Genomic DNA, 27,802 nt, shown 5'->3' with positions numbered 1-27,802 from the left:
GGACGTCGGACGTACGGGGCGGGGAGGGAGAGGAGGGGCAGCGAGTGAGTGAACAAGTGAGCGAGTGAATGAACGAAACGAGCGATCGATGTGAATCGTGGAGGAGAGAGGAGGGGGGGGGGGGGGCAGTACGACCGTATGTGCGTTGAAACGGCTCCCTTTTTTCCCGGTATTTTATCAGACGCCTCGTCGTATTCGCACGCTGTGTTTAGCGCTAAACACGTCCTCCAGCCGAAATCCTGAGTACAAAACGAAAAGGCAAAAATGTACGAGATGACCGACTCGGGCGGTCGCATTTAGCGTGAAACGCAGCGCCAGAATAGTGGCGGGAGGGAATATACGGCCGGGTGTTCGATTTGTTCGATCGGTCCAACGAATTATCTCGTTCGTATGCAGGATAATGCGCGGTTCATTCGCGCTTTTGTTCCTTTCCTCATTCGGCATTTGAGGTGCAAGCATGCGTATCGGTCGAGAGAAATACGCCGCGTAATCGTAAAGGTGCGTGAGCGGTTCTATGGGGGCGGCGGCTGGGGGTGGAAGGTGTGAGCGTGAAGGGTGAGGAGGTCGGTGATACCAAAGTGGCGAACACATACATACATACATATATATATATATATTTATGTATGTATGTATATGTATGTACATATGTATGTATGTATGTATATATATATATGTGTGTATGAAAAACTGCGATCGATAAAGTCTAGATAAAATCTAAACGATAATAGAACAAATAGGGAAATGAAAGATAAACAAAATGTCACTTCTCTTTATCGCACAATATGTGTGCTTGATCCTTTGTGCTCGACACATTTATCTTCACGACCGCTACTTTCCAGTCGTAAAATGTTGCATGTTAGATAACACTGCGAGTGCGCCACTTCGTATTGTCCAGACTATCTGATTACTTTCATTTATTAGCTCGCGACATACTAACGACCACGTGTTTACAGTGTTGTATAAAGTGTGTGTTGTTCGAGTACAAAGAATTAAATATATTCCCCCTAAGTATCGTAGTTAACGAAAACTATCGTACAGAATGTCCCGGAAAAAAATATGAATTTAAGGATTCGAGACAATTTCTTCGTCGATAAGAATTTTTAGAGATTCGTTTTCCAAATCTTCGAGCTTGGCAAAGTTCAATTTGAGCTGATTCGCATGAGAAATTTCATGCGTAAAAGTCAATCAAGAGTTCCGTGAGCAAGAGATTCTTCCTTTGGACAACCTGTAGGTATACGAGATGCGATGCAAAATGCAAGAAATCGCATTTGTTTCGTGTATGATCGCGTGTATGCGTGGATCAATGTACATGTGCACTGAGAGTGTCGACTGCTGAGGACTTCGATGATCGCCTCTAAGAAGAGTGACAGCACGATGCACTGAAGAGGGAGAAATGGACAGTGGCTTGCAAAGAGGGAAAAGGCGAAAACGCGCGCGCGCGCGCGCGCGCACACACACACACACACACACACACACAGACAGCCAAGGCAGCCAAGGCGGACAGGCAACGAGATTTCGTCGATCGAACGTCGGGCGAACCAGCGATTTTCCTTGCAGAACTTTTTCGAGTAGTCCTTTTTGTTTTTCACCCTGTATATCTGATCATGGCAATGTGTCAACGCCTTGTTGGCACAATTAATGTCGCAACGTGCAAAACCTTTTCTCTATTCTCAATTGCACACTAGGAAAAAAAATTTAATATTTCTAACAAAACTGTTTAGTTGAAGCATTTTTTTTGTAGCAACCAAATATCTTGTTTTATATAACAAAATATATTTAGTTGTCTTAACTATAAAAATATATATTTGTCTGCTTTGTTCTCTGGACCAAATGATTTTGTTCTTAGACTTCATATATAAAAATTAAGCATTTTAGTTATTTTATCCACAAAAATTACATGATAACGAAATATTATTTTACATAAACTAAAATCATGCCCAGTGGATACTATTTTGCCTTTCTGTGCACTAAAATTTAGATTTTATATATTAAGAAAATATTATAGTATTTTTAACAAAATTCACATAGTTAAAGCTTTTTGCTTGCTACAACAAAAGTATTACGTTGTACGAAAAAAGCCATAATCAAACGAGATACTTGTTTACAGGAACTAAACAGTTTCGTTGGGCATATTTTAACCGAATTATTTTGTTGTTACAACAAAGTTTTGCTTCACGCAACAATACATTTTTCCTAGTGCAATTTAACGAACTTTTCCTCCTTCCGTCGTAATTATCGAGAAATTTGTTTCCCGTTGCTTGCGCAACTAGAACCGATAACTAGCAGCCCCCCCGTCAATCTTGAACGGTCGCCGGTCGCTGTCGCCTCGATTCACGAGATCTCGCGGAGCGGGCAAGCTAATTGAACAGGCAAGTGTAAATCGCCGATCAGGCAAGCGGAGACCACACACGGGCACACACCGCACACGTATACAACACGTACGTAACATCCAGCAACGGACAATATCGACAGCAGCAACAGCTTTGGTTTACATATATACTGACGCAGCTTTTCTTCCCTTTCCTTTGCTTTTGTTATTCTTTCCCATTTTTTCGTTCTTTCCTTTGGCTTTGGCTTTTTTGTTTTAGCTTTTCGCTTTTCGAGTCGCACTCGTCGTTTCTCTTCCCGGCGTCTCGTCGCCCATCGCCGCACCGTCGTTCCGACAACGGTTTGGGGGCGGGGAGGGGGGGATCGGATCTGATCCCCCCTGTGTTAGCCAGAGCGGACCCTCCTCTGTCTCTCTCTCTCTCTCTCGCTCCCGGTTCGAAGATCGGATCTCGAAGAGCGTATCGGTGCGAGATCGATTTTTCCCTCTAACCCTTCGCGCCCCATCCGCGTCGAGGCGGATAATCGACGATACGGATTCGCGACACACTTCCGACAGATAGAGAATTATCTTTTCAGAACGATGACCGTAGTATGTAGAGGCTATTGATCGAATGCGCATTATAAAAACGTAAAGGCCATCACACACAAACGAACCTTAAGCAGTAAGCAAATCGACCAATCACAATCGAAATTTAAGGACGCCATTTAAAAAAACTTACGAGAATAATTGATTGTGATTGGTCAGTTTCTTTACTGCTTACATTCATTGGTGTGTGATGGCCTTTACGCTCGACGGACGTTAATCGTTGTACGGAGCGCTCAGGAGCGACCTTCATTTCATGTATGGTTTTCTCGGTCGCTTTGGAAAGTCCGAATGAAACACGCGCTTGAACAGAACGCGAGCGAACAGATATCAACGCGATCACGGTATTTCTAATAATTTTCTTCCCTTTTTTTCCATCGACCTCGTGTCTTCGCTCGTAAATAAGTCGTTTCGTCGTTTCAACGTGAGATTGCGCGGTGCAGAAGTGACGCGAAGCAATTTAACGCCAAGAGACAAGCGAAAGCGCGTCATCTCGGAAAATCGTCGCGGAAGAGGATCTCCGGCGGAGATTTGTCATCTTTTCTCCCCACGGAGACGAGTACATCGGAGCGCAAAGGGTTAAAGTTCGAACCGCGCGCTCACCCGCGAAACTGATTTCCTTCTTTATTTCGACATGTCCTCAAGTCTTCCCTCCGCTCGCTGCGCTATCGCGAACTTCCACGCAGTCGGGTAATTCGCGTTGCTATGCTGTACAACAATTTTTACAATGTACAATACAATGAGCGTATGTACAGTCATCTCGGTATATTAATTGACCGCGCACGTCCGTCGCGCGAGTCGCTTGCATCTCCGCTTGCTGAATCGCACGTACGATTCGTTCGTGCGCACGGGAGAAACAGAGACGAGAAGCAAGAGGAGAGTCTCCGTGAGTATCCAAGTATCGCTTATATAATCAGCGTTTACCTCCGATCGTTCGCGACTGTGCAATAATAAGCGATCGGTGGATACGCGATGCCGATTCAAGAGACACGAGGAGGAAGAAGGAGTCAACGTTCGCGCGAAGGAATTCGCGCAGGGGTGAAAAGTGGTAAAGGAAAAGGAGATGTAAGCTTCTCGATGAAACTTTGATATCAGCTCGAAATTCACTGTTCTTCCTAATCATCGCCTCGTCGTGTTTGCATCACACGACGACATCACACGATACGATGTCAATAACATGTCGAGCTGTCAAAATGGCAGATTAGCGGATAATCAAATCAAAGTGTGCACGAAGTGTATTCAGCGGCGACGCCAGCAATTGGACTCTTAGATTATTAAGCTTTCATTGAAGCTTGCGAGGGAATCAGCGAAAGTGGCTTTCGCTGATTTGAATGGGCCTGGCATTTAGTGTACCGCGTCTGCGTCGACGCGGTGTGCGAGGAAAACCTTCGAGCGCGGCGACGGCGGCGGCGGCGGCGTGGCGGAGTGTTAACGCCGCGCAACCGCGGCGAAATTATTCGCGTCGCGAACGCATTCGTCGGTCATTCGGCGCCACCCCGAGCAGAGATCAAATACGGCAATTTTTTATGCCATTTTTTATGATACGGCATGACTAGGCAAGCCATAAGAAGGCACTTCGAGTGGTCCTTATCCGGTCGCAATCGCGCTAGGAAAAAATTTAGTATCTCTAACAAAACTGTTTAGTTGGAGCATTTTTTAATAGCAACCAGATATCTTGTTTTATATAACAAAATATATTTTTCTGCTTTGTTCTCTGGACCAAATGATATTTTGTTCTTAGACTTCGTATATAAAAATTAAGCATTTTAGTTATTTTATCCGTAAAAATTACATAGTAACGAAATATTATTTTACATAAACTAAAATAATGTCCAATGGATACTATTTTGTCCTTCTGTGCACTAAAATTTAGATTTTATATATTAAGAAAAGATTATAGTATTTTTAACAAAATTCATTTTGTCGAAGTTAAAGCTTTTTGCTTGCTATAACAAAAGTACTACGTTATACGAACAAACCGTAACCAAACGAGATATTTGTTTGCAGGAACTAAACAGTTTTTTGTTGGGCATATTTTAACCGAATTATTTTGTTGTTACAAGCGATGACCAGCGATGACGTCATTATTTGGATGCCTGATTTCCTGGGTCCTGGGGATGGACATTTTTCATCAGGTTTCTCGATTTCATTCAGGCAATTTTATCAGGGCATTATGCAGCAGTGCGTTTCACTCTTTATTACGTGCCGGATCCGATAAAGTTATCCGAGCCCTATTTGAAATTTGGAAGCCGGATGGGGTTTTAATACGGCCGTGGGACGATGTTCTGCTCGGGACACGCGTTACATTCGGCAGTCGGTACATTGTCGTCGTCAATTAAACGCCGCTCTGGTTGCATTGCACCGCGTGCGATTGTTTCGCGCACTCGTTCCCGCAATCTTCCGGGTATTGTCGCGCGAAATCGTATTACCGTTAATTGCCAATTATCTGTCGCGTTAGCGCGCCAGGATCAATACAAATATAAGGAAGTGACGTGTCTGTCGGCGCCGACGAATAACGACAGCTCGGCCGAGCGTCACTTGGCGGAAAATCTCATCGCGGGAGACGCGCAAATTCGATTCTCCTTCATGAAGGACGCGCGGCTTCGCCTCACCTCATCCCACGGGTTTCGACGCGCGTGACCGAAGGTGAATATAATCAACATAAACTTGCATCTCCGTGCAAAAGTCGCGGTAAAAAATGTCGAAATAAATGCCAAATTTTCTCACGCGAAAGTTTACGCCAGGTCTCCTCGCCAAGACGCCCCGTCATCCTTCATGACGAAACAATTTCTCCGTTCTCGACGGAAATTTCGTTCGAGTAGAAACGAATCGATCGTGCGGAAAGGGCAAGGCATGCGCCTGTTCTTCCGCGGTCAGCAGTCATCAAGAAAGGAGGAAAGTAGCCGTCGTTCGCACACTGTCGCGCTTAGGGAGCTTACGTCAAAGGAGGTCGCAAAAGAGACCCGGGTGTAATCGTTGATCCATCCTCGGTGATAAGAAAATTCGCAATCGAGCCGAACAAAGGAGGAGAAGAAGAGGAGACGGAGAAGTGAGGAAGCAAGCGATCGATCGCCTTCGCTGATCGCTCTCGCGGATATGTATTCTCCGGCATCGCGGACTTGAAGACTCTCATCTTGTCTCGTCTCGAGTCGTCCCCGTCGCGTCGTGAACGAATAACGCTCGGTTGCCCGAGGAAAGCGCAGTTTGCGAGTCGCGCTGCGTTGCTTTCGACGAAAGGTGCGCGATCTACCGCTCTCGCACGGTTTTCACCATCGACGCGCGTCAACACCACGGCGACGGCGACGACGACGACGACGACGACGATAATCGTCATCCATGGACGATGACGCATTGCGCATTGCAGGTGTTTACGTACGCTTTTCAGTCGATGATTCGAAGACGTCTCCAGTGCTCGAAATGCGAACACGTGCTCATTAGTGCAGCCACAGGTAGATAAGTAGCGAGAGAGACAGAGAGAGATAGAGAGAAAGAGAAAAAGTGAGAGAGAGAGAGAGAGAGAGAGAGAGAGAGAGAGAGAGAGAGACTGAAACGGAACGACGCAAGAGCTTCCTCCTTTACAGGGACCGTCTCTGTTCTTCCTGCTCAAGGAGAGTCTGGCAGGAAAGTCTTGGAAGATCTTCTGTCCAAGATACGATACCTTGCGCTTTCGCTTCGCCGTGGATTTCTTACGTTATCTCGCGACGCTAGGGAAATACAATGAACGCTCGCGATTGCGTAATATTACGCAATCGTGGGAAGTGAAAAATTTGCTGAAGACAATTGCATGTTTTTCGTCGCACATCCTCCGACACAAGCCGGAACAAAATTTTGATGTACAAAAATCCGGACAAATTTACTGCACGAGCGCAAAATTTATACATTCACGAGGCGTATACAAGACACAATTGTCGATAAACGCATTATAGAAAGATAATTGTAGACAAGCGATTTCAACATCGCGCAATAATCGAGAAATAATTTTTCGGCAAAAGGATAATAAACAATTAATGCCAATTCGCGAAGTGATTGCAGTATGACGATAATTCTAATTATAGAAAAAGGAAGACAGAGAGAGAGAGGAAGAGACGATAATGCAATGATAATAATGTGAAACAGAGCAGGTCGCGGAAGCCAGTTGCGTTCGTTCCTTCGACGAAGTATAATAAAGTTAAAAGTAGAAGAAGAGAGTAAACATCTCCGTATGTACAAAACAAATATAGATAGAACCGCATACATTCATAGATAAACACGCGCACACACATATGTAACGAGAATAGATATCGAAGATATCGAGCATAAGATAGCGAATAATTATGCAATGGAGAAAAGAACACGGAGAGAGCTGTAGAATATATATAGATAGAACTTCCATTTCCTTTCTTTCTTTTTTTTTCTTTCACGGCAGCGACGCGCGCGAACGCACGCAGTAAACGTGTCAGATATGCAACAAACACACAACACACACACACATACGTAATGAAAGTAAAACGCGAACGAATCGATACGCGACGTGTATCGCGAGTCGCGGAAAACATTCGTGCCGTACAACGTCGTCACTTCCGCACAGCGTCACAACTTCCGAGCGAGGCTTGAAATTTAATTCGTCCGCTGTATACCACGCGCGGCAAATCGTTCGGAAATTTTTCCACGAGATACTTCGCGCAATTTCTATCGCGTGAAATATCGCTCCGTCCGGCAATTGACCCCGAATTCCTTTCAGATTACTTTTCCTGAACACGTCCGTTGTATGAACTATGTTTCGAAGTCACCGGATATCCCCCCTCTCCCCTCTTTCTCGAGTGGGCTCCAACGATAAATTCCACACGTGGGGAAACATTACCTCTCTCCGTCAAATTCCAACTAGAGACTTCCGATCCCCGATAAGACGGACGATTCGACGGTTGATGAATCCCAAAATAAAAGATGCCCGTTGGGCATTCAGGTGAAGTGCGCTCGAATTTGACGGAGGAACAATACTTTCCCGTTTCGTCCCATCGCTTGAGCCCGTTGCTAAGAAAAGCTCGTCTTCGAGCGAAGTGAACGATCAATGGCTGCGAGGAAATAACGACGGATATATATCAGATATGCTTCGCGCGACAAATTGCAAAATAATCCGAAAACGCGCGAAGGCAAACAAACTTTGATAAAGCCTCATCAACCGCCAGAAAGACGAAGAGATTCTTCATCCGATGTAACTGAAGCTTTATTAAAGCTTATATTAATACATAAGAAATATTAATGCACACACGGCGGACACGGTATTGCCATCTTGACCCTTTCGGCCTTTACGTGTTTGAGTACGCAGCAACGCATCGTTAACGATCTAAATGTTCGCAAAACAATAACGTATCCCAGATTGAGGATCCCCGCGGCCCGAATCTCTCTCGCATGATCGCGACGTAAACTGAAAAGCGAAAGAAATAAGAAACTAGATCTTTCCACAGGAACTTACTCGCCCTTTCTCTCTCTCTCTCTCTCTCTCTCTCTCTCTCTCTCTCTCTCTCTCTCTGTCTTTCTATGTGTGTGTTGTGTGTCTTTGCGCGCATTCGCCACACGCCTTGCCGTCTCTCTCGGAGCGCGTCGATGCGTCGTCTTACAGTTTCTTTGTCTCGCACGAGGCCGAGGAAAATTATGCTCTCGCGCGCGGTCTGTCCTCTCCCGATTTTTTCTTTCTTTTCCCCTTTCCTTTTTTCTCCGTCCTCTCCGTCCTTTCCATTCTCGCGACTCCAAAATCGCAGAGATCGGAGGGTATATATATATGTACACATTGGCGCCTCGTCGGGGAACGAGCTCTCTCTCTCTCTCTCTCTCTCTCTCTCTCTCTCTCTCTCTCTCTCTCTCTCTCTCTCTCTCTCTCTCTATCCCGCTCGTTCGTCGCGCGTAATGTTAATTAATTTTCTCTTTATCCCCCGCGACAACACGCTCAGGAGAGACGTCGTTCCCTTTGTGTGACGCCAGAGCTGGATAAAATACTACTTCGAAAGATCGACCCCCCCCCGCCCCCTACCCCCCCCCCGAGGCGTCACCACACTTCGCGTATCCTTCCTGCCCGTATTCTACACGGAAGTCTTTTTCGAAGCTTTCCTCGCCCCCTCCGTAGCCCTTCCCGATTGCGACTTGCGGACGCTGCAGCGGGAGCGTTTTGTTGGCGGGCGTGATTTCGCAGAGCGGAAACGCGGAATTGGACGCGGCCGCGCGACAAGAAGAACAACGTTCCTCGGAACCAGTCAAGTGGCGTTGCACGTTGGCACGTTCTCACGTTAACACGTCAACCCTTATCAACGGCAACGGTTCGCCGCGTGTCATGTTGCTGCTGCACGAGAGAGAAGAGACCAAACCGACAAGATGGATATCGGCCGCGCGAAAGATCGAAAGATCGGCGAATCTCCGTCAGACATCGTCGAAGGAGCAAGAGAGAAAGAAAGCAGAGAAAGAAAAGAATACGCAAAGTTGACGACGCGAGGGATCTCCGCGCACCGACTTCGGCTCGCTACTGCGAAAGGGTTGACGTGCTCCCTCCGAGATGATTCTCCTGACTGGCTCGGTCGGTTCTCCATGGCTTCGCAGGACGGAGGACGACCTCGGTGATCTACACTTGTGATCAACGCGTATACTCCGTACCCCCAGGTCCAAATCGGAGTCCTCCTCGTAGAGAGCGGCGTAGGACATCGACGCGCGGTAATCGTCGCGCGGCTCGGATGATCTCGGGGATCGGATCTCGAGGTGTCTACCATCGCCACTTGACCGGTTAACGATCGAAATAGTACTTTGCCCACCTCTCTCTGGCGCGACTCCTTCTTTGTTTCCTTTCTTTTGCTTTTTCGTTTCGTTCGTTCGTTCGTTCGTTTTTTTTTCTCTCTCTCTGTTTGCCGCCATCGTTTTTAGCGTCGTTTCGGTAGAGCTCCAAGCAAGCAGAGTGGGCGCCCGTCTTGCCGCAGTAGCGCGCAACGATTCGTCGATGAAAATCGTTTCCTAGTTTACGAGATAGACGTCGAGGGGGGGGGGAGGACGGGTGGGGGTGGAGGGGATGATGGGGTTCCTCGGCGGGCTTACGACGGAGGTCAAAGGGCGGTCGTGGTGGATGGGCCGCTACACGGTGACCGGCATGGTTGTTTAACAAGGTAAACAAGGGAAAAGGAGCGGGGAGGGATGGAGGTATCGACGGCGGGATCGAGGAGCGATCGAAAGTCGGTCCGGGATCGAGGGTCGATGCGCAAAATAGGAAGGACAATACTGAAAGGGACAGACTCACCTCCTCGCATAGCAGCAGCATACGCCTCGTGCTCTCCAGAGACTGAAACAAAGTCGATTCCGCAAGTTACACACCACACATCCGCCACGCGACAACGCTCGATGTTTATTTTGCTCATAATCACGGAGAATCGCGCGGGAGCGCGGCTCGAATTGATATCTCCGACAGAGGGGTAGGGGAGGATCGATTTGGCCTCTGTAAAACGATTCGTCGTCCCTGACCTCGGCGAACGGAAATCCGATTTTTCGGCCGCATTCTCTTTTTTCTTTCTTTCCGCACATAGTGACACTAGTAGTAGTAGTGGTAGAGCACCAGTGAATGAAGATCTCAAAAGCTGCGGGGAGTCGTAAGAAGATCTATCGAGTGCCGGCCGAGGGTTAACATTGAAACGCCTCCGAGAGACCGAAGAACGAAATCTCAATCACGTTGACGGCGATCGCGTCGCTGAGGATTCTCTCGGCATTCCCTCGAGAACTCTCGAGGTCCCTTTCTAAAAATTCTTCCAGCATCCGCGTCGTTTTCAAAGAACACGAGTAATTAACAGGAACGAGACGTTAATGCCACGCTACGACGACGACGACGGTGAAGGTTTCTTTCGGCGGGCGACGCGCACATTACACTCGAGACTCGTTGAACCGGTGTAATCGAAGCGGTGAAAATCGCGAGGGAGAAACGCGCGCGCACGCATCGTCTTCGTGGACCGAGAACGGCTCTCGGCCCGATATAGCGCGTCGATTTCGCAGTTCCCGGTTGTCATAAATCCTCGTGGCGATCATACACACGCGCGCGCGCGCATATACGTGTACACATCCCTCCCACACACACACACACACACACACACACACACACACACACACACACACACACACACACGCACGCGCGCACACACACGCACGCGCACACACACACACACACACACACACACACACACACACGTACGCACACATACACGTACATGTGCACACGTCGACTCACCTCATCTGTGGTCTGGCCGGCCTTGAGCTGTAACTCCTGCAGTTCGGTCCGGGGCGGGCCGCCCTCGGCCGGACCCGCTGACGCTGACGTTGGCGCAGGCATCGCGTCGGGTGCCTGAAGATGGGACTAGATACCGATGGACAACAGCCTTCCTCTCTCGACGAGAGTCTTCTTGTCGGCCGGCTCTCCTTGGCTTTCACGTGACCTCTCGGTTATCAGCGACCGACGTCGGTGTCGACGTCTTCCCTGGTGCCGTTTGCCCGGATCGCTTGTCAATCTAACCGCGATCAGCCTGCAACACACAATCGACGAACGCAAGATCAGATCGAGCGTGGTTCTCGGCGAGAACAGGGAGCCGTGAGATGCCAGGACAGGTATCCCTACGTGAACACGCCGGGCGATCACGTTCGTTCCCAGAATGCGGCTAGGAAACGTCGTCCTCGCGGTGTCGCGTTCGTTCGCGGTCATTCGGCCCCCTTGAAGGAGAGATGTCGAAGAGCAGAGTAGGAGTAACAACACCTTGTCGCGTCAAAGCACCGGCGACGAGGAGGGAGAGATGACGACGACACCGTGCACAAGATCGGACGAAGATCTTCCACTCGACGATCACAACGGAAACGAATGGGAACGTCCGCGAACGCCTGGAAGACTCTATCGAGACGTCGATCGGAGACGTTTAGAGAGAGAGAGAGAGAGAGAGAGAGAGAGAGAGAGAGAGAGAGAGAGAGAGAGAGAGAGAGAGAGAGAGAAACGGTCGGAGCGGACCTTCCGCAAGGTGGCCGAAGAGTAGCACTCGCTGAACGACACAGAGAGAGACCTTGCGGAATTCCGCGGGCGGATTCGCAGCCGCGTCGCGCTGTGCCGGTCGTCGAGGTGTGAGTATGCGTGCGTGCGTGCGTGTGTGTCTGTGTGTGTTTGGTGCATGTATATGCGCGTGGCCAACGTGTGCACGACTGCACACTCACTCACACATCGCGGCTGGAAAATCAATACCTTACCCACCGACCGACCGACCGACCGACCGACCCACCGACGACGTCGCGACGCGCAGACGCGACGCGACGTCTCCGACGTCGTCATCATCGTCGTCCACCCTCCTGGTCGCGTTGGCTCCCTTGACGCCAACGTGGCCGGCAATCAGGGAAAGAAGCGATCAGCTGGTCGCCTGTCAAAATCGCTACGGGCAGGTCAAGAAACAGAAGAGAAAGCGGAGGGAGAGAAAGAGAGAGAGGGGGAGAGAGAGAGAGAGAGAGAGATAGAGAAAGAGAGAAAGAGAGGGTGAGACCGACCTTTCCCGCCAAAGAACCATCGACGTCACCGGGCCGACGTGAAAGCGCAACTATGACGAAACTTTTTAGCCGCTCCGACGGTCGCGATGCAATCGGGCAGAGGAAAATGCGTGGGCCACGAAGAAGACGAGACGAGACGAGACGAGACGAGACGCGACAGAAGCAGGCTTCGCGACTTCCGCTCTTTTCGACGATTTCGAGCAATCGACTCGTACGTCTGATCAAAGATCGCGAAAGCTCCAGAGCCTTCAAGGTGAATCAATGCGATCTCTCCCGCGTAAACTCTCGACCTCGTTCGAATCTCTCCTCTTCCCTCCACAGACGGTACGTGTTTCTCGTTAAGTCGCGGTTAGTCGCGCCTCCTTTCCGGATTAATGAAACGTAAAGTCTCGCTGTCTCTCATGTCTGGTGAGACGGTCTACGGGTCCCGCGATACTCGCGATGCGTGTGTTTCCGCTCGCGATCGGAGAGCTCGTCCGCGGCCGGTAGCGCGTTATAACACAGCAGACGGAGACAGTTGAAAACAAGCCGAGCGTTAAAATAAGCGCGAGCGAGCCGGACACGGACAGGCGAATCGGTCGTATCGACCGGCGAGTGTTCCAGAGCGAGGCGGCAGCCTCGCGAACCGCGCGCGGCACAATGAGCGGCGGCAGGGGAGGGCGGGGGAGGGGAACCGCGCGGACTTTTCCAAATGTCGATGTTGGGACCTCCCAGGCGCGACTAATCGCCGCCCATAGACATCCCTCTCTTCCATCCCTTTCTCCGCGCTTTCGCCAGAGTTCCCATAAATCTCATATAATAATCCAAGCGCGAACGTGTCGCCGCATCGCGAAGCCCGGCGGCTTCCGCGAGATAGCGAGAGAGCGAGAGGCGAATGAATCGTTTGATTCATAAAACGTGGATCCCGCGATTCAGGACGCCGACGGTGATGGTAGTGGTGGTGGTGGTGGTGGTGGTGGTGGTGGTAGCGGCAGGTGGTGGTGGAGACTGCCGGCGGTGGCAGACGGAAATAACGCGATCCGCCCCTAACGCGCGAGTCGGTGGTAGTGTAACGGACCGCGACGTGATCTATCAGGCCGGCTCTGTCCTTGCCCTCGACGAAGTTGGCAGGTTTCCAGGGTGAAAGGTACCAACGGCGGCGGCGGCGCTCGAGCTGTGGCGAGTCCCGCCATCAAGATCACGGACGACGCTCGGGACCAGGACGCGCCGTTTTGTCTCCAATGACCGATGAAGGCAGAGCGGCCAGCCAGGGCGCGCGACAGCTTTATCGACGCGGTCGCGACGGCGAGGTCGAACTGTTTGTTTTCTTCCTGGACGGTAATTTTGCAAATTGCCGTGTTAATCGATCGACCCAGAGCTTGCTCGATCCGCCCCCCCCCCCCCTCAGAGGTGACACGTCTCGCACGCTGTCGCTTAACCTGAAGCCGGACGATGGCGTGACGATCCGCGCGCGAAGCGATAAGTCGAAAAAAGGGCAGCGGAGAGCGGGACGGGGAGGGAGGGATTTTATCCTCTACGAATCGGAGGTTCGCCTAGAATCGCAAAATCGCTCAAATCGCGTCGTGTCGAGCATACTGTCGCCCCCTTCTAATCTGTCACACGCGAGGCCTGAGACGGACGGTCTGGAAGTTCGCGGCCGAGCGTGCCCGCGCATCGTCAATAAACACGTATGTCCACCACCCTCTGGCTTTCGCTATTGCGCAATATTATTAAAAGCGCGAGTGATCGCGGAGTGATCGCAACGTACATCGCCGCGCGGCGCTGATACAATCTGAGCGTGTAAAGAATCGCAGCGCGACGTTGCTTCACGCGACGCAACTCCTCACAGCTGACGCGACACGGACGTTATCCGGATCGTGTCCCACGGAGGAAACTTGTTGGCGGAGAATATTCGCGCGGACTGGCGAACGGCGAAAGCGCAACAGAGAAAGGATGAGACCAGGAACGGGAACAGGTAAAGCTCCGACGCGACGGTGCCACCGCGGGAGTTGAAACGTTTGAAAAAAGCAAAATGTTGAAGAGAAAATATTTGGCAGTTGCGATTACGATTGCGCAGGGAGATACCCGAGAGAACTGCGAACTGCGAGACAGTACTGACTCATCCTTTGCGTACAACACTGCGATCCGCGGCTGTTGACGGCTCTGTATCGTCGCGCGATATTGTTGAGGAAAACCTAACGCGGTATATCAAAGCTGCGGGGGGACTCGCGGCTGAAATTATCACGGCGATTCTGTGCATTCGAAGGCTGCGGTATCGTCATCTCTCCCCTCCCCCCTCCCCCTCCTCCTGCTGCCGTTCAGCAATTTATGCCGCTCCGCCGTGTGGCGCTAATGTGTCGAAAGTATTGCGCAATTTTAGACGGTGGGAATGATGGATACGGGAACATCGCTATAAATAAAAAGGGGATGGATCGGAAAATCAATATTTTTATCCATTCATGAATCACTCTCGCGGTCGCGTCATTCTCGGTTAAGAATGCGCTTCTCGCAAGTGTGTCGGGGGAAGGGGGAGAAGGGAGGAGAGAGAGAGAGAGAGAAAAAAGAGAGGCGCTCGTGATCGCAATCGGTTCTCAGACGGAATAGAATGCAACGGTCAGATGCCGTGCGAATGTGTACACCCTTCGTGTCTCGAACTACGCGTGCGATACTTTTCTTCGTCTTCCTCCACCTCCCCGGCCATATCCCACACACGGCCTCCCCCGCACGCGGAATGCGTCTTAATTAGCGCGGGCGAGCCGCGACAAAAAGAACACGCCGTTTGGTAAACGGAAATTTCGCATACCTGCGAAACAGGCTAATTAATTCGGCGGTAGGAAAACTCGAGGTTGTGCTTCTTATCCTCAATAAGATCTTCCGGGAATGGTAAACACAGTATAAGCGGCCGGGTGTCCCGCGCGCGTAATAATCTGATTAAAACCGCTTGTGTATAAAATTATGTCTAGAAATCTGATTACAACTGCCCTGTGTATAAAATTACGTCTAGAAAATTATCTCTATCTTAATTGCGCGCGGCCCCTCTTGGTGCGTTCGTCGACTCGCTCCCAGGTGTTCCAACTTCGAAAAGGGAGCAAAGTCGCAGAAAGTCAGTTTTTGAAGTACGCAGATTCAACGCAGCGAGATGCGAGGGATTGAAACGAAGATAATCAATTGAGTGTCGGCAACAACTTTACGCTGGAATTGGGGATCGATCTAAAGTAGAAATGCGCGTTATCGAGCATACGGCTTCAAGCGGCGCTTGATCTTCCCACGTAATCGCCCGCGCCGTCGCGAAAGTGCACTCTGAAATCAGGATCCGCGAGATCCGGTCGACGGTGCACGTCGACAAATGTCAAACGTGATCGAACTCGAAACACGACGTTGGATTGTCGCTGCTTATCCGCACGAACTTCGCACGTAACTTCGCAGCAGCAGCGAGCTCGGCGATCATTGCGTGGGAAGACAAGTTTGCGCGCGAGAGAACCCGGCAAAAATCCCCGTAATCGCCGTGAGACTCCGCGGTGATTTTTGGAAGACATGTCCGATCGGACTTAACGTACGGAGCAGCAACCGTTTGCCAAAAAATAAAAAAGAAAATGAAATTTGCGCGTGAGAACATAAACATACACACACACACACACACACACACACACACGACGAGGTGTGATACGAAGAGATCGAGGCGGGACAAGATCGCAATGTCGCAAATCAATAAGCATACACAGTCGGACGGTGGAAAATGTTCGCGAGTTGAAATCGCAGGGCGGCCGCGCCAATTATCTCAAGATTAATTATCCTACAAGTCATCCGAAAGCGTGTTTACAATTACTCGGCGAAGCAGCACGGGCCGAATTACATAACGCGCACGCCGCGATCGGAAATTTCAATCGGAGAATCGAGCGATGTGTCCTCTGCACGCGCACGGCGTGACATCTCGATATCGCTCAACATTATTTCGCGGCGACAAATTCCAGCGACAATCTGCAGCGAATTTCCGAGTCGATCTCGATCGGGACGGGAGAACTCGCGCGCGAGCAACCGGGACTCTTCGCGGGATTGCGAATAAGCCAAGCCGAATGCCAAACTCGACGCGGCGTCGACCGTCGCGATGGATCTCGAGTGGAAATTCGCGGCCGACGGGATCTCCCAGCTCGGCGAATCGAAAATTCATACTTTCGCCGCCATATTGCCTCCGCTCCGATCGCGGGAATCATACCTGAGAGCGTGATCAATTGATTTCCTGCCGCGTTCCGGATCGTCTCGCATCGATCTCTCGAATTCGCGCCCCGTTCTCCCCTCTCCGCGCCCCCCTTCCCCCTTCCCATTACTCTTCGAAATCGGACCAAGTGCCCGAGGTTGACCCAGAGACAACCGGGCGCATAGAAAGTGTGCATGCGTGCGTGTGAGTGTGTGTGCGCGCGCGCGTGTGTATCATGCTCCATATATACCCGAATGATCTTACTCGCAGAGAATGCTCTCGTGACGCGTCTCGAGAAAAGATGCGGTGTTTAATCGCCGCCGGTGTTCCGCGCGAGGTTCTGTTACTCACTAACCTTGAGGCGGATCGATAGCGAATGCTGCTATCTGCTGGCACGTCTTCCGCGCTGGAGAGAAGGCGAAGGAGAGACCGAGGGAGAAAGAGAAAGAGAGAAAGAGAGAGAAAGAAGGTATACCGGCTGTCACTGACACCGCGCGATAACGACGTCGTTTTACGTGCCGCTGCCGGTGGAAACGCGCAATTGGAGTGGGAAACGAGCCTCTCGTGCCTTGACGTCTCGATCGTCCGCACCGCAGCACCACACCGTCCACCGCGTCTTTCGGAGCGCGAATGAACGCGCTGACGCGCGCGCTGCGGAACGACGGTGCGGCGCGAGAGGGCGCGGGTCACATGGGCTCGCGTTTACCGATGACGCGGTCCAATGGGGAGCCGGCGCGCCGATGCGGAATCGCGGCGCGCGCGACTCACGGCTGTTTCGAACGCGAGAGATTACGCCGCAGCGACTCGAATTTGCGCGTTTGCGAGAGAGCGCGGTCGCGAAGCGCGGAGTGACTTTTCAGCGATGTTTTGCAACCGAGGAAAATTCTTTATTGCGCGAGAGATCGCAAGCGTGCGATTTCCTCGGTATTTGTTTCGAGACTGGAGTCTTTGTATAATCGACTCGCTCCTTCATTTTCTTTTTGTGTTATCTGAACTCGGCATTTGAATATTGCATGGTTAAGTTAGGTTAGGTCGGTTTATCGCGAAACGCTTAACGCACACGCGATACAGCACTTACAACACACACACACATACACACAGCTTTTGCTGGGAACAGATCGTTTGTTCTTATTCATACGTAATCTCGAAATATATAGTCTTCTGCAAATATTACGGAGAGCGTTTATCGACCGTACGCATGCGCAGCTCTGCCTCGTTACAACGGATTTAACCTCGTAAACTTAGCGAGCTTACACGCCTCCTTATGCGTCCGCGAGAACCAAACAGCGAGCTTTGACACACTTGCATAAACCGGAATGACGCAAAATGACATTTCCCCGCTCGAGATGGGCGTCCCGAGAACGCCACGGTCATTCGCTCGTTATTACGCTGCGGTCCGCGATTCGACGAATTTGCGGCCGAATTTACGAGCTCGGCCGCAAATCGAGATTTGCGCTCGGCGACGCGACACCGTCGTAGAGTCCCGGCGGAAAATCGATACGACCTCGCGTCGACACGCAACGTGCGCTGCATCGCTGTTGCCGTGACGTTTCAAGGTGTAAGAACGCGACGGTGAGAAAGAATCGTACGCGTATCACTTCTTACCGCCGATGACGAGATCCGCGCCTCGTACGAGTCCGCCGCGGCGCGTTGACGATCTTCGGCAGTCTCTTCTCGTGCACCTGCAGATCCTCTCCTTGATAAGAGTGAGCGACAGTTTCAGCTGACGACGACTACTTCTTTGCGGCGAAGTGCAACCCGCTGCACTGACAACCGGAAGTTGACCGCGAGTATCACGAGAAGCGCCACCGCCGCAACTGGACGGTAACTATGGAGACGCGTATACCGGGTGCATTTGGCGGGAAAAGCGAAATGACGGAATACGGATACATTCGTTGCGTAGATAAATTACAAGTTGCATATCGGTATATCTGTATCGCATACAACTGTTTAATTTGTTTTTAATATTACTCTTGACATTAAGTTATCGTATATTAAAAAGATATTCTTAAAATAATTTTAAAAAGATATCGGGCGCATTTGTAGGTAGGTACAGGTAGTCGTTTGATATTAATACTTTTCAGCATTAATTTTAATATAGGCCATTAGTAAGGATGTGATAAATAAAACTATGCTTATCTCTTTCCCCCATTCTCTCTTATCAACACTTTACATATTTTCATTAAAATATTTGTTCGAGAATCTAGTGTAACAATATATGACTAACAAACGATATATATATCCTACAGCGCATTAAAGTATATTATAAAGTACATCTAAAAATTGTGCTTATAGTGTACACCTTGCAACATTACAAAATGCAACTTAAGTCGATAAAAGTGTAGAGTTGTTCCAAAAATATACATAAATATACAGAATTCATAGAAAAATTGTCAAAATATAAGTATATATAATACATAAGTGTCATTATGTATATGTGTATGTGTAGTTATTATAGATGTATAATAACAGCTTATAGCAAGTGTATAATATTACAAAATATTATAATGTACAATGTTTTAAATATAATGTATACGAGTTACCCAATTTTCCTTAATATAATCTACAAAATTTTTAATATATATTAATAAAAAGTGAGCATCAAAATATAGACTGTAACATGATCTAGATATCTTGACAGATATTCTGTCAAGTCATTCGCATTTTCAAATTCGTTTCCCTATTTTATCTTTCTCAGTTTCAATAATCCGAAAAAGAATCTTGTTAGCTATGGTCGATAGCTTTTTTACATATCTTACCTTCTAATTAATTTTTTGTTCCGTTAGATATCTCTACAACATGAAGTATGACATCATCTACTGTTTTTGTCGTTAAGAGAGATTTCACTGTATCATCCTCGATGACTACAGTGAACAGAAGCTTGACGTTTTCTCGCAGCCTCTCGGTGAAGGACACACAGGATTCCGACGTTACTGGCTCGTGTCCACATCTTCTGATCACAGCTTCGAGGACGTCTTGTATCGGAGCTTCTGGCCACCCAAATAACTAGCGATATCACACAAATAAATCGACGATTAAGACAACTCACGATCAAAACGGAAAACAATAAAATAACGATAAAGTTAAATCAAGCGGTATTTGTCGATATTTACTTGCAGAGTTTCCTCATCGATAAGTATCCTCAAAAGATCTATGATAGCCTTCAATAATTCGTCGGTGGAAAGTGTCTTAGATTCGCCGTTTTTCGTTTTGGCCGCGGCAATTGTCGCGATATTATACAACTGTGTCTGTAGATGCTTCTTCTCGACCTCGTTCATAACGTCCTCCAACAATTCCCGATGTTTCGCCCGAATGTGTCTCATCAAGCAATCCTGCCGGATGAACACTCTGTTGCACTCGACGCATGACTGGGGCGGCTCACGTCTGTGGGTGTTGAGGTGAGCCTGCAGAGACGACTTCGCCGAGAAAGCTTTCGAGCACTTGTCACATTTGAACGCTGAAACAGAACGTGCATGCATAACGATGATGTGATATAATTTACAGTTACATGTTTGCTCTCTCAACACATCGTCCAGTCGCTTACGTTTAACTCCAGTGTGCAGTAGAGCGTGCTTCACCAGGTCCTCCCTACGCGTGAAGCCTTTGTTGCAAATTTTACACGTGAATGGAATCGCTCCTTCGTGTACGAATTTCTTGTGGATATTCAAGCGTGCTTTTCGGTTAAACGCTTTGCCGCACACATCGCAGTAAAAGCCGTTTTCGCCGGTATGATGAAATATGTGCGCCCTTAACTGGGATGCCTGTATGAACGACTTGCCGCAATATTGACAGACATGCGGTTTCTCGCCAGTGTGTGTACGTTGATGTCGATTCAACGTCTCACGAGCGGCGAATTTCCTCTGACACTACAAGTGAGTTTCACTCTTCAGCACTTGCATATAAAAGCGCGGATCGTAAAAAGAGAAAAAAAAAGGAGAGATAGTTGAAACTTACAGCAATATCTTACCCATCCGTGTAATGTTAGCTTGTAATGGAATAACCCGATTATCGAAGAGCGCTACGTTATTTCTACGCGTACTTATCGTTCGAGCAAAACACAAAACGATATCGAGCCGAGCCGACCAGAGTTCAGTACTTACGTATTTACATTCAAACGGTTTCTCTCCGGTGTGTACACGACGGTGCTTTTTCAGCGCCAACGCTGACAGAAATGTTTTCGGGCACAAGTCGCACTGTACCGGCCGTTCGCCCGTGTGCATGCGCTCGTGTATCAGCAACTGTTGACTCGTGAAGAATTCCTTCGTACAATACTTACACGGTTTCTTCTGCCGCTGCGGGGTTCCTGCGTGAGTACGCAGATGTTCTCGCAAGTTATCCTTGCGCGTAAAGACTTTCTTGCAAACCTGCAAGAATATTTGCATTCATACCCATACTCATACGGAGATCTCGAACATGTTCGAGAGATCTCTTGACAAAAATTATACTCACTTGACAACTAAACGTATTAAGTATATTGCCGTGACAACCAGACTGCATTATGTGTCGATTTAAGTGGTAGCTTCGGGAGAAGTAGGTATCGCAAGGCTCACATCTGAACGATTGTGCAAAGTGGAAATCAGCAACATGTTGCGTGGAAATCAGCAACGATATGTTGAATTTTTTAGTTGACTGCATAGAATGTAGGTGGTAATTTCATATGTAACGTACCTGAAGATTTTACGATCACCATGTGTTGTATAGCGGTGTTTGTTCAGCTCTTTCTTATCACGGAAGGAAGAACCACATACGTTGCATATGCAGGAGTCGCACTTCCAATGTATGACTATAACATGCCTGTCCAAGGACGTCTTCTTCTTGAAACTGAGGTTGCAGTGAACACACTTGAAGTCCCCACCACTGTGTGCAGTCTTTAAATCTTCCGCGCAACAGTGACATTGAGTATCTGGTACTGGCTTGATCACAGGTTTGTCGTTGTTTTCATTGTTCTTGGAATCCTGATCTATAGAAAACAAGATCACATATGTAAAATTTGTCCGATGAAAATAAATAGATGCTGCTGCACTGGCTATTACACACACCCTCATCAGTCATATCATGCAATATATAGCTATCATCATCTTCATCTTCATTTTCATTCTCTTCTTCCGAATCATAATTTGCCATATTATTCAATTCCAATATATTGGTTGAATCATCTTCCTCCCTGCACATATCTAAATGCTCCTTCAACAACTGTAATAAAATAAAACGATAACATAATTATAGGAAAAACAAGAACAAAAAATGATATATACGAGATATAAACAAAAAAGAAAAGTATAAATAAAGTTGACTTACATCTTCAGATTGGAAAACACGGTGACATGTCACACATTCATAATCAGTTATAATAGATATAATTTGACCATTTCCTGAGAAAACTGTTGACAAAATAAAACAAACAATAACATAACAAAAGTAAAAATAAAATATTAATAAAGCAAAGTATAAAAATATTAAAACAGACTGTTTGGTATCATGCATTGCACACAAATATTTGCACATAAAATAACTTGGAATATATCTAATATTGGAAATTATAAGATTGTATATACACATATAAAGAATTAATTTAAGATCTAAATAATAATTAGAAGTGTGTGACTCCTAAAACCATCGTATATTTGTATGTATAGAAAGAAATATAAGTACCTTTCATATCGTCTGCATTTCCCACTACTACAGCTTCACTTTGTGAGACATTTGCATCTGCAAAACATTTGAATAGTTTTATTATTCAAATTATATTTAAGCATTTTTTTGCTGAGATTATATTTACTATTATCTGGATACAATATAAAGATAAAATAGTAAAAAATTACCAAATAATATTTCTGTAGCCTCATCTTCGATCAATACCTCGGAATTATCCAAATTTATAATTTCTGCAAAAGGATTCAAAAAACATACCATTTATACAAAGAAGTTTTACATAAAAATAAATGTAAACTTTAGATTGAAATACTTATGAGAAAGATCAGCATACAAAAAATAAGTAAAAATATAAATATACGAGATAAGTTATATATAAGAAGATATATTGTACATAAGTTTCATAATGTTTATGTTATTTCAGCGAGCAACAGACCCAAGAAGAACAGACTTTATGATTGGTTGCACGTAATCCATACTTCCGACAACTTCGTTAAAATGCATAGTTCTACACACATATTACACAAGTTAAGGAACTTGAATCTTCCGCACTCACCAATCTTTTCCATCGTTTCTGCCATTGTGTCTTATGCGATTTTGACGTCGTGATAATAACGTCTCCTCGTCGTCCCTTCTTCGGTCACTAAGAAAGATCTCCCTTCGAGTAGCCGGACTCGTGTGGGCTCACAGACTTCGCGTGATCTCTGATTCGCTTACTTGTTGCTTCCGTTCCAGTTTACAGAAGCTCGTGAGAATCAATGACTACTCGGTGATGCATGCCGAGGTACTTCTCGGCGCGTCAATTGCGGCCGGGAAAAAAGAGCTTTGCGAGTCTTCAGCACAATTTGCAGAGGAGCTTGCAGCACACACTTGCCCCTGACGAAACAAGCCCTTTCAGCCACGATGCCGCAGAAAATGGCCTATGTCAAGGGGCGCATTCTCTTCCACGCGTCTACCATCCTCCCTCTCGCTCGCTTTCTCTTTTATGCTAGGGGATTTAATAGGTACCACAAGAAATTATATACATTACAACACAGTACACATATACCTAGAATAATGCAACTCTGCGTAGCACCTGTGACACCTGCACTGTTACACTTTCTGTACTTAGCATGAGACAGACGTACACAGTATATGTGGACTCTAGGGAAGGAAAGAGAGATAGAGAACGTCCGCAAGGCAGTATAAAAAGTGCAGTGAAAAAGAGTAGATGTAACGTGAGAGAAAAGCGCAAAATGACTTTCACACGCATCCGCGGATGAATAAAATATGATAAATACGCCAAACTCAGTCGGGAGGCACAAGGAAGAAACTTCTTCTCGTAGATGCTTACGATGGCAAAATCCACTATGCTGTTAAAACCGTTCGCATGCGCAGATTGCGAGTGCGACAGAAGAGGCTGTGTGAAAGCAGAGTTATGCACGCGCAGGACGATCCAAACCTCATCTTCTGACTTGTAACGGATCACTCGTGGTGTACGATGAATCGTTCGTAGAAGACAGCAGGTATGAACACACTCATCGTGTATTCGCTCGCATTAGACGCATAACCTCGGCTTTCTTCCTTCGATTTTGCTCGAGTCTTCGCTGCATCTCACCCTGAAGGCAGGCGAAAGCTCGATTTTCCTCTCGACATCTGTCGAGAATAAACCAACTTCAGAGTCAGGTGACGTAACACACATGGCGCCAAATATGATTTCAAGTTGGGTGGTCGGTGGAGGTAAGGTTGCGACACTTTTCTTCGACGATTTTCGTTATTCATACTCCATAAGGAAAAGTTTTCAAGCAATTGGCAGAAGATAAATTTTAATTATATTGGCTGCCGGGTGCATTTCGAGGTTCGTCCAGGTAAAGACGTTGCAACTTCTCTTTCATTGATACCGCGGACACTTATCATGCTTGAATATCCGAAACACTATCTTATAACTTTGCTATTCTGTACTTTATGTGTCCCTTGACCTTTCAATTTGATTTTTCAATGAAGCATTCAGTCTTCTTCAAAGATATAGAATACAATAGCATCATGCTGTGATACCTGACGCGTGAATGTGTGTGTGTGTGTGTGTGTGTGTGTGTATGTGCGTGTGTGTGTGTGCGTGTGTGTGTGTGCGTGTGTGTGTGTGCGTGTGTGTGTGTGCGTGTGTGTGTGTGTGTGTGTTACTATTAATCTTATCGCTATCAAATGTTGTCTCGAAGGTTCTTTATCTGATCCATGGCGTTGCGGGCAGGGATTATCCCGAAAGAAAAACGGAGATCTTATCACGAACGCGTCGTTCGATATTCTCCGCGTGAAGGAAACGTTACGCCATGACGCTCACATCACTGCACAGCTGTCACTCGTAAACAACTTAAACGGAGCAGTGTCAGGTATCTACGCGAATCTTTGTATGTTTTTTATAAAAAGAAATTCCGTTAAAAAGTTCTTCGACCACCAAGGTCGGTTTATATTAACATTATATCGTACTGATTAAGTCTGCATTCCATCAGCTGTCCTTTAAGGTTATAATGCAGTATATAGGGTGTCCCGAAAAACCCGATCTCGATTTGAAATGAAATAGTATCTTGGTAATTTCAGTTTTAGATTATACCATTTTTAGTTACAGATTTTAGCAGTAAATTCTAAGACGAAGTTCTCAATTGATTAAAAGATATATTTTTGGAGAGAATACATTTATCAAATGTGTGCGCGAAAGGCTTTCAATAATCCATTAAGAATCGTTAGTGATTTAATTGTACAAAACATCAGTCATTTCAAAAAGTAGGGAATTTTTCCATCGTTTTTATAAGTAAGGCTCGAATGTGTCATAAAATTAATATTCTGATAAAGAATATTTTCTTTATAGCGCAATTTATTAAAACATAAGCTAAGAAGAACCTATTAGACCTTATTTATAAAGATATGAAAACTTCCATTTTCTCCATGATCTATTGCACATTTTTCCCAAGATTTATTTGAGTTCTTAAAGTTTTCTAGTATAAACATAAAAACAGTTTTTGGTCAAGCTCGATTCCATCAATGTGTGCGATTGTCAATTCAGCTGGATATTTTGTAATCCAGGGCTCAGCATAAATATAGACAAACCACTCGATCGTTCCTGAAGCCAGGATGTCTGTGACAGAGGAAAGAATCCAAGAATTGAACCAACAATTTCTGGACTTTATGAGCAAACCGGAGAATATTGACGCAGGTACAAAAGAGATTTACGAAGATCTGTTGGATGAGGTTCTGATGGGCTTTGTGTTTGATGTTCATCGTACCACGAAGACTGGCAGTTCCGACGTCGAGGAGGGCATCCCCGATGACGAGTCGTATGCTATTGTTGGTAAGTAGAGACAGAGAAAGAAAGATAGAACTATAATGACTCCATATTTATCTTTATTGGAATTGTTTATTGTTGAAATCGCATGTCTATCATTACTCTTGATCAGTCTCTATTCGCACAAGTCTATTCAAACAACCTCTAGTACAATATTTTTTTAATCATCTATATCAAATTAATGTACAAAATGTTACATGTGAAGAGCATTCTCTCAAAAAGATTTCGACAATAGATGTAACTTGTCCACATTCATATCATATACATATATATATATATATATATATATGATGTTCCTTTCCAGATTCGCCCGGTCTAGATGTATTCGGCCAGCATCCTGTGAAGAAGTCGCAGGAGTGCATCTGTCCAAACTGCGACCGCAGCGTTGCAGCCTGCCGATTTGCCACGCACCTGGAGAAGTGCATGGGTATGGGCAGAAACAGCTCGCGTATCGCATCGCGGCGCATCGCCAACAACTCCAAGGACTTGAGCAATTACGGTGGCGTGATGAGCGACGACGATGACGACGTCGACTGGAGTTTGACCAACGACAATAAACGTCGACGTCCGCGTAAGGACCGCAACGGTATGAACAAGCGTGCCAAGCAGCAAAAGCAGCAGCAACAGCAGCAGCAAGCCGGCGGCGGCGGCACGCAGCAGAGGAACGGCGAGACTGTGGGCGAGCACGCGCACAGCAGCAACGAGAACTCGCCCTCCAATTACGAGAATATGTCGCTGGTGGACAAGCGAGCGCTGCTCACACAAATCTGCGGCGTCGTGTCCGAGCACACAAAGAAACTGTGCACCCGTTCGATGCGTTGTCCACAACACACCGACGATCAACGCAAGGAGATGCGCGCGAATTTGGAATCTGGCGGTCAACAAGACAGTCTCCATGTAGATGTAGACACGTACGAAGAGACCGACGGGCAGAATCTGCGAGAGGCCTTGGCGAGATGGGACAGGGAAGGATCCAGCCACTCCAGCCCAGCCGATTCTGCGTCCACCACGTCAACCTCATCGATCAGCCGGAAGCGGGAGATCAAGTCGAAGGGTAAAGGCAAGGGGTCGAAGCGCGATCGCGGCTCTCCGATCTCGCAGGGGGACTGAGGGAGTCGGTGTACCGGGCTTAACTCGCGGCGGCAGGGAAATGTACGATAATGTTCCTAAACGCTGTATATAAAGCTGAAAGTATGCTGTATATAAGGCTGACCTGTAAAAAAAAGCAGAAAAGAGAGAAACGAACGGGACGAGATGAAGTTTATAAAGGCGGAAACTGTGACGAAGTGTTGCGTCTTTCATGTCGTATTCCATGGATAATTTCACGCGAATTAATAATAATAAGGAAACAAAATATAGAAGGAAGTCGGAACGAGTTCTTGTAAAATACTTGGTTCTAAGACTTTCCCACGATGTTCTTTTGTAATTTTTATTTTTAAGAAAATAGATGGTCATGAATCTAAGTAACAAACACCGGGTATATTTATTGAGCACCCTCCACTGAAAGTTATCCACTCTTTAAATCTTAAAAGTTAACCATCATAAAACATATACGATATTTTAACTTCGGAAGAATGATTTATATATCTCAATATATATTTACATTTTTATTAATAAATAAAATCACTTGTGTTATCCACAAGTTCTAAGCCTGAATTTAAATTATCCGCTTATTGACAATTTGCATTTGTTTAACTAATTTCTTCGGAAAAAGACTGGTGCATTTTGTAATTTTCGACTGTGATTGGTTGATTTGTTTGACATTTAAACCCAATGGCTGCGTTCAGCAGAACAAAATGATCAGTGAGCGCTTAGTGATTATTGTCTGTGACTGGAGCATTCTTTTAAATTCTTCATAGACCCAGAAGTATTTGCCAATCAGGAGCGAGAATCACTAAGCGCTCACTGATCATTTCGTTCTTCTGAACGCAGCCATTGGCCGCGTTCAGTAGAACAAAGTGATCAGAGAGCGCTTAGTGATTATTGTCTGTGATTGGAGCATTTTTTAGATTCTTCATAGACCCAGAAGTATTTACCAATCAGGAGCGAGATTCAATGGAAAATCTAGTAATGTTGTCCAACTGTTGAGTCTGCTGAATGCAGCCATTGACTGCGTTCAGCAGAAATAGGCTGCGTTCCGAAATTCACTGTCAGTACTGAAAATACATAGTTTGTGTCACGTATACCATAGAATTTCAGTGCTAGCAGTGAATATCGGAACTCAGCCGTAGTT

The 27,802-nt window shown here is 46.9% G+C and overlaps 3 protein-coding genes across 12 annotated transcripts in view; 1 reads left to right on the top strand and 2 right to left on the bottom strand.

The window, feature by feature from the left end:
- The window catches only part of Snap25 (Synaptosomal-associated protein 25kDa), a 45,910-nt gene extending 27,523 nt beyond the window's left edge, over positions 1–18,387 (bottom strand). For 3 of the 8 annotated variants that reach the window (XM_011154267.3, XM_025303074.1, XM_025303072.1), the window contains exons 1-3: positions 18,207–18,387; positions 11,139–11,430; positions 10,164–10,205 (exon numbers count right to left, since the gene is read on the bottom strand). In XM_011154267.3, the coding sequence (XP_011152569.1) occupies positions 10,164–10,205; positions 11,139–11,240 (144 nt within the window). In that variant the 5' untranslated portion in view covers positions 11,241–11,430; positions 18,207–18,387. Of the gene's footprint in view, positions 1–10,163; positions 10,206–11,138; positions 11,431–11,522; positions 11,814–11,903; positions 12,009–16,956; positions 17,239–18,206 lie in introns of those variants that run through there. The other 5 variants (XM_025303071.1, XM_011154272.3, XM_025303069.1 and 2 more) reach the window with 5 other exon arrangements.
- Positions 18,388–19,040: 653 nt separating this feature from the next.
- Positions 19,041–23,856, bottom strand: LOC105191109 (suppressor of Hairy wing). Of its 3 annotated transcripts, none has more exons than XM_019845069.2 (12): positions 23,695–23,856; positions 22,810–23,241; positions 22,424–22,486; positions 22,254–22,310; positions 21,900–21,982; positions 21,641–21,794; positions 21,270–21,561; positions 21,051–21,153; positions 20,702–20,965; positions 20,146–20,467; positions 19,715–20,058; positions 19,041–19,607 (listed from the first exon to the last, which is right to left on the bottom strand). In XM_019845069.2, the coding sequence occupies exons 2-12, from the start codon at positions 22,832–22,834 to the stop codon at positions 19,368–19,370; spliced, it is 1,947 nt and encodes a 648-aa protein (XP_019700628.1). In that variant the 5' UTR covers positions 22,835–23,241; positions 23,695–23,856; the 3' UTR covers positions 19,041–19,367. The 3 variants fall into 3 exon arrangements, with proteins under 3 accessions (XP_019700628.1, XP_025158874.1, XP_025158875.1); XM_025303089.1 differs by having other exon boundaries at positions 23,587–23,731; XM_025303090.1 differs by lacking the exons at positions 21,900–21,982; positions 22,810–23,241; positions 23,695–23,856 and having other exon boundaries at positions 19,043–19,607.
- Positions 23,588–27,032, top strand: Sgf11 (SAGA associated factor 11kDa). The gene is made up of 4 exons (XM_011154266.3): positions 23,588–23,758; positions 24,449–24,619; positions 25,311–25,575; positions 25,874–27,032. The coding sequence occupies exons 3-4, from the start codon at positions 25,359–25,361 to the stop codon at positions 26,677–26,679; spliced, it is 1,023 nt and encodes a 340-aa protein (XP_011152568.1). The 5' UTR covers positions 23,588–23,758; positions 24,449–24,619; positions 25,311–25,358; the 3' UTR covers positions 26,680–27,032.
- The last annotated feature ends 770 nt before the right edge of the window (positions 27,033–27,802 follow it).

This window comes from Harpegnathos saltator, unplaced genomic scaffold, assembly GCF_003227715.2.
Source record: "Harpegnathos saltator strain DR-91 unplaced genomic scaffold, Hsal_v8.6 scaffold53, whole genome shotgun sequence".
NCBI lineage: Eukaryota > Metazoa > Arthropoda > Insecta > Hymenoptera > Formicidae > Harpegnathos > Harpegnathos saltator.
Note: the sequence above shows the minus strand (reverse complement) of the source record. Positions and strands in the feature narration are given on the sequence as shown.